The sequence below is a fragment of the Egretta garzetta genome, unplaced genomic scaffold (genome assembly GCF_000687185.1).
Source record: "Egretta garzetta isolate BGI_Z169 unplaced genomic scaffold, ASM68718v1 scaffold149, whole genome shotgun sequence".
Lineage (NCBI taxonomy): Eukaryota > Metazoa > Chordata > Aves > Pelecaniformes > Ardeidae > Egretta > Egretta garzetta.
Genome location: NW_009269998.1, coordinates 2,371,220 through 2,377,082, shown reverse-complemented (window position 1 = coordinate 2,377,082; position 5,863 = coordinate 2,371,220). Strand labels below are relative to the sequence as shown.

The 5,863-nt window shown below is 48.1% G+C and overlaps 1 protein-coding gene across 1 annotated transcript in view; it reads right to left on the bottom strand.

Moving 5' to 3' along the window:
- Nucleotides 1-5,863, bottom strand: part of MFSD14A (major facilitator superfamily domain containing 14A) — a 14,915-nt gene that overhangs the window by 7,792 nt on the left and 1,260 nt on the right. Inside the window, exons 2-5 of the mRNA XM_035902868.1 lie at nt 4,520-4,842; nt 3,334-3,396; nt 2,595-2,722; nt 471-585 (exon numbers count right to left, since the gene is read on the bottom strand). Of these exons, the coding sequence (XP_035758761.1) occupies nt 471-585; nt 2,595-2,722; nt 3,334-3,396; nt 4,520-4,842 (629 nt within the window). The remainder of the gene's footprint in view (nt 1-470; nt 586-2,594; nt 2,723-3,333; nt 3,397-4,519; nt 4,843-5,863) is intronic.

Here is a 5,863-nt window from a genome sequence, read left to right as displayed (position 1 = left end):
GAGCCATAGGGACGTCAGGCCGACAAGTTCCTCAGCCACGCTTCTTCTGAACTGAAGCGCAGCAGCGTGTGCAGAGACACGAGCAGAAGCAGGCAAGGCACCACGCGATGGCAGTTCCAAAATCACCCAGGAACAAAGACTTTGCTTTTTGAAAAGGTGATGGAGCAGCGCGAGTGTGAGGAACAACGGGGGAGTAACTGAAGCCCCTCGAATGGCATCACTGACGCTGGGAGTCGCTGCCGAGGCGGCCACCTGAGAGGCAGCCTTTGACCTGGGCAGGTCTTGATTGAGTTAGGAGCAGAATATTCCAGAGATACAGGAGTGGATGACAAGAACGATTAAACAGAAAAACCTTCCTCCAAACTAAGATCAACTTGCCTGAGAAGGAACAAAACTACAATTCTGAAAGCTTTACCGACGGAAGCATTTAGTACCGAATGCCACAGGAAGAGAGCCAAAAAAATACATACCAAACCATAGGCCATGCTTCTCTCGTGTTCTTGGGTTATGTCTGCTACATATGCAAAAACCACAGAAAAGGTCACTGCAAAAACTCCGGAGACGGAGATAACAGCGAAGTACCACCTAAGAACACGATGACAGAATTAGAACAGCTAAATGGAGACGAGTCACTCATCTTGTCCAACTCTTCCTGGCAAATAAACTTGGGCAAAGCCAACGTGAATGTGCCTCGACACCCTTGTGATTCCTCCTTAGCGCACCGAGTACAACGATAAAACAGCGTAATTTTGTAACGTCTAGAAAGAGCTGCTGCAATTAAGTGCTTCTAGGAAACGAGGTGCTAGACTAACTTCGACAGGACGCCTGTGACCCACAGCAAATTAGGAACTTTGGTATTTTGAGAGTCTGGTCATTGAGAGGTCTCACCATGAGCCTTATCTTTATGCCATAGACACTGGCACTCATCCTTTGAAACACCAATCCACGCTTAGAAACAAGCTACTTCCCAAGAAAGGGATGAAGACTTGTCCTGGTTTCGGCTGGGATTTCTCCTTTCAGAAAGGGAAGGTGACGGAGTGGGGGAAAGCGTCCCCCCTGCCTCCCCCAGAGAAGAGGCAACAAGTGTAATTATCAATAGCTTCCGAGAGATGGCTCCCAAAGTACGGGGGTGACGGCAGTGCCGAGTACCACGTCGTGCCCGATAATCTTACCCTACCGTACACCAGATCCACACGGCACAGCCAAGTGGTAACTTCGCTGCCGGGAGCGTGCGCAGCGGCCCAGGAGTTACACAGCACAGCTCTGACAGCAGGGACGGCGACTCGGAGCGCAAATAAATCAACACTGCGACCAGCGACTGCTGGACTGAGGTAACGAATGCTTATCACAGATTCGTTTTGGCACGCTCTGGTCAGCTCTGTCGTTACCTTGAACCCTCCAGGCCCCACACTGGGCGCCAGAAGGGCTGTTGGGGTTTAACCCGGTGGGCAGCGGAACGCCAGCTGCTCACTCGCTGCCCCCTCCCCAGCGGGATGGGAAGGGAATCGGAAAAAAGTAAAACCCATGGGGTGAGATGAAGGCAGTTTAATAGAACAGCAGAGGAAAACAACAACAAAGACAACAACAATAATAATAAAAATAAAAGAATACACACAGCAAGTGATGCACCCGCTGATGCCCACCCTGTCCCCAATCAGGGGTCCCTGCCCCCCGGCCAGCTCCCCCAGTTTCCATACTGGGCAGGAGGCCCCATGGGCTGGAATAGCCCTGTGGGCAGGCGGGGTCGGCTGTCCTGGCCGTGCCCCCTCCCAGCTCCTTGTGCCCCTGGCAGAGCAGGGGAAGCTGAAAAGTCCTTGCCTGGTGTAAGCCCTGCTCAGCACCAACTGAGCCATCTGGGTGTTACCAACGTTCTTCCCATCCTAAACCCAAACCACAGCTGCTAGGAAGAAAATTAACTCTATCCAAGCCAAAACCAGGACAAGAATCCATGAACAATCCATGTGACCAGAGAGAGAACTGAATCGGCTCAGGGAGCTGCCAGAAGAGCCGGCTCTGCCCTGCGTCAGTGCAGTCCCTGTTATTTCAGCTACGCCCTCAGGTACAGCACACGGGTCCAACACCACCGAGAGCTCCGACTCAAGCACTACCTGGGGAACAGACGTGCCAGTTAAGAGCTTACTGACTCGCACGCAGCGTGAAAGCTGGTGCATTTTAACACTTGAGAAACAAAAAGTATAGAATTGCAGCAATGTTTTAGATTACAAATGGTTACTTCACACGCTAGCTAGCATTAGGTAAGGTTTTCACCCCTGCAGGCTTGGTTAGTATTTCAGCAATAGGCCACAATAAAGACCTGCACAGTTTACTGGAGAGCATTCCGATGCCTTTTGCAAATGTGCTGAAGTGGAAGTGGGGCCTACAGCACAGAGCTCTCAAAATTCTGACCAAGGCGTTGGGCCTCATGGCAGCTACTTCAGTTTGACTCTGTTCTCCCCACTTTGCACCAAAGTAACTCAAAAGCCTCAACCTTCCATGGAGCAGCACAGTATTTTATCAACAATGCCAGAAACATAAAACATTGTACAGCAACCCTGACAAGGAAGGGCAAATTTGGCGTGAAAGGATGTACTAACCATGGGCTGATCTTCATTAGTGGTATTGGTGCACAGGTGAAAAACACTGTTAGCAGCAAGAAGGACTTTCGCCCCCACACATCAGACAGGGCGCCTATGAGCGGGGCACTGAGGAACGATAATAAGCCCTAAATGAAACAAAACATTTAAAGTTAGAACTCAGCGGTTAGAATCGCGATAGCTGACCCTACCACAGTCTGATAGCGGGCTGGGCTCTGTTTTTATTGACGCTGATGGCTACAGTGCAATGCAAAGGCAATGTGGTCAGGCATCACCAATCTCCTATCCCACGTCTGGTTACGTAAAATGTGAGAGTTATTACCTCAGAGCTACACAAAATTCAAAAAGCCGATGATCCAGTCACAATTTTATGAACTGTGTTTTATAGTTTTACATCTTTAGAATTCACGTGAACTTAAGTCATTGAAAATCCCCCACTGGAGCTACAAGCGGCAAGCCGAAAATTCTCAAATTTTAACACCACGTGTGTCATTTGGGGTTCGTCGACCACCTTTTTATTTGCTGAGCCCAAACAGCAGGTAAAGAACGAGCAGTATCTTACTGAAAGTAAAACAATGCATATGTGCTCTTTTAGCAATAATTTATTCCCCTGATGTATTTATGCCGTGAAAGCTGTACTGAAAAACCTCTGGAATGCTTCTCTCCATTGGCAGCCATTTCTGTATTCCTCCCACCATTCACTTTAAACTGTATTTGTGATTAACTTTTGTCACCTTACCTTTACTCCTTGAATTAGACCATTCATTAGAAATGTATGTTTTGGGAAGGTTTCATGCAAAACCTGGAGAAGAAACAGAAACACTGTCATTTACACAGTATTAACTATAAATATTGCTCATGATGCATCCAACTTCTACAGTGGCACACCCACAGCAGTTTTATATTTTCGCAGAATACAGAGAAAGAAAAAACACACACGCCACAAATAATCTATTTAGGAAGGTTCTTTGGGATGTTAGCTTTACTTGATAGAGGCCTCAGTTCTCTCAACACTTTGGGAAGGATTCACGTCATCCAACTCCAGTGTCTGAAATCTAAACAGACCACAGAGACCCCAGGGAATGACCTCAGGCCAGGCTCTCCACGCGTCACCCTGTCACCTGTAGGGGGCTGGGGGGTGAGAGGAGAGCCGCCACCATTCCGACGCGCTTCTCAACTCGGTGACCGGAGCCTAGACACGCAGGTGAAAACAGGCACCGCTGACGGTCTGACTTGTGCTACCCGACGTGGGGTTTATACCCGAGAGACTGCTCGTGGTTAACACCAGCTTCACAGAGCCGCACCAAGGCTGCATTTTAGGTGGAATTTGCTTGGAGATCTTTAAGCCTTCGCTCCTTTTAATTTGTAAGCTATGTGTCACCCTCAAAGATCAAATCCAAATGGAAAGCAACCAACTGCATTAGAAAATAATTCGGTATGAACACGTTGGGATGACTGTCTCGCTAATCACAGGGAAGCTCTGACTGGTGTAACAGGGTCTGCGCTCTGAGGCTTCTGTTTAAAGCACAGCCAGGTCAGCAAAGATCTCCCTACCTACACACACGTGCGCTTGCGCCACTTTACCAACTCCCAAGCGTATTTTTGTCCTTACATTTCTAATGTGCCAACTTTTTGTAGCATCTTGAAAGGCAATTTCATTATTGTCTTACTGGTTTCAAGTCAGAAAATATGCACGTCAGCTCGAGTGTCAGCAGACTTGCACATAAACAGCTATACTGCACCACTGCACTGCTGTAATGAACTAAATTCCTGGTTCCATGTAAAAATACAAAACTTCTCACTTGCACAACACAGCAGCTCAACGATACAGAATTTTAATTTAATTCAGAAGACGCTCAGCGCCTTTGCAGCAATTGCCCCGTCTCCCATACAGTGAGAGAAAGCTTAAGCAGCGTATCTCTTACCACCAGAGTGGGCGCCGTCAAGAGTCCCCAGGCAAAAAACTCCAAGAAGATGACTATAACAGCGTGGTAGACACTGGGTGAGCCTATTCCTTGAGGCTGAAACAAGAGAAGAAGACAGGTGATTAAAACATCTGACCATCTATCGCGGCCATGAGAAATGCACCCGAACACTACAAACAGGGATGAAGAAAGGAAAGAGGACTCAAACCATGGGATACAGTTACCCAAGCTAACCGGCACTGAGCAAAACTCCTTTTGTAACCCTTTGCTGATAATGTCCTGAAGTGTCTTAATCCTCTGCAGAATACAAAGGGCGCTGCCATCTCAAATTAAAAAATACATCACTTATACTGCCAGTCTGGGAAACAAGGATGCTACTGAAAGCGGAAATAGTCTCTTCTTTGCAGAATTAGCTCCTTTTTCCTTGAGAAAAATGCTTAAGCCCACACAATGCTGCGTGGAAATCAGGTTTTCACAATTTCAAAACACGGTAGCATTCACACTCGGCTATCCCGAAGTCCAATTAGCTGGTCTATCCACCAGCTTTATAGTACTCCTGTCACTAAAAGGCACCACGGCGACGCACAAAACTTTGATAGCTCTAAATCGGGAAAGAAAAACTGAAACAATGAATGCCAGAAGTGAATCCCAGGAACAGCAGTGATCGCTCCCCAGATACTGAGAGCAGGCCTATCGGCTGCAATGTGCTTCAAATGGAGGAAGAGATCAGGATAAAAGGCTTGCAATGAGGAACTTCAAAACCTTTGGTGATCTCATGCGATCTGAAGTAGCTTTTGAGGAGAACAAGAAGAGCATGGGTGGGAGAACCTGCTCATCTCACAGCCTCTGTAAATGCTACGCTGCCAAACAACATGCCGCAGTTCATCATTTGCAAATTGAGGAAACAGTGCACTAATTATTTTCACATGAAGGTAGCATGAATAACTCGTCAGAAATCTCATATGCATTCTTTAAGCTTAGAAGTGTTGCTTTAACATCTACTCTCCTGGCTTTATGTGACGGTGAGTTACCAACAGCGTGGCACCGACTGGATCAGACCTAGCATTTGTACAGAGCAAACACGGGCAGGCTAAGGACCCCAGCTGCTTCTCGGGAAGACGCGGGGGGACCTTATCAACGTGTACAAGTATCTGACGGAGGGAGCAAAGACGACGACGTGGCCAAGCTCTTCCCAGAGGCGTCAGCGACAGGGCTGCGGGCGCACACTGAAATGCAGGAAATTCTACTTAAGCCTTGAACAACACAAACCCCTGGGAACAGGCTGCCCAGCGAGGCTGTGGAACCTCCATGCCCCGCCCCGACGGGACCCAGCCCTGCGCTCCC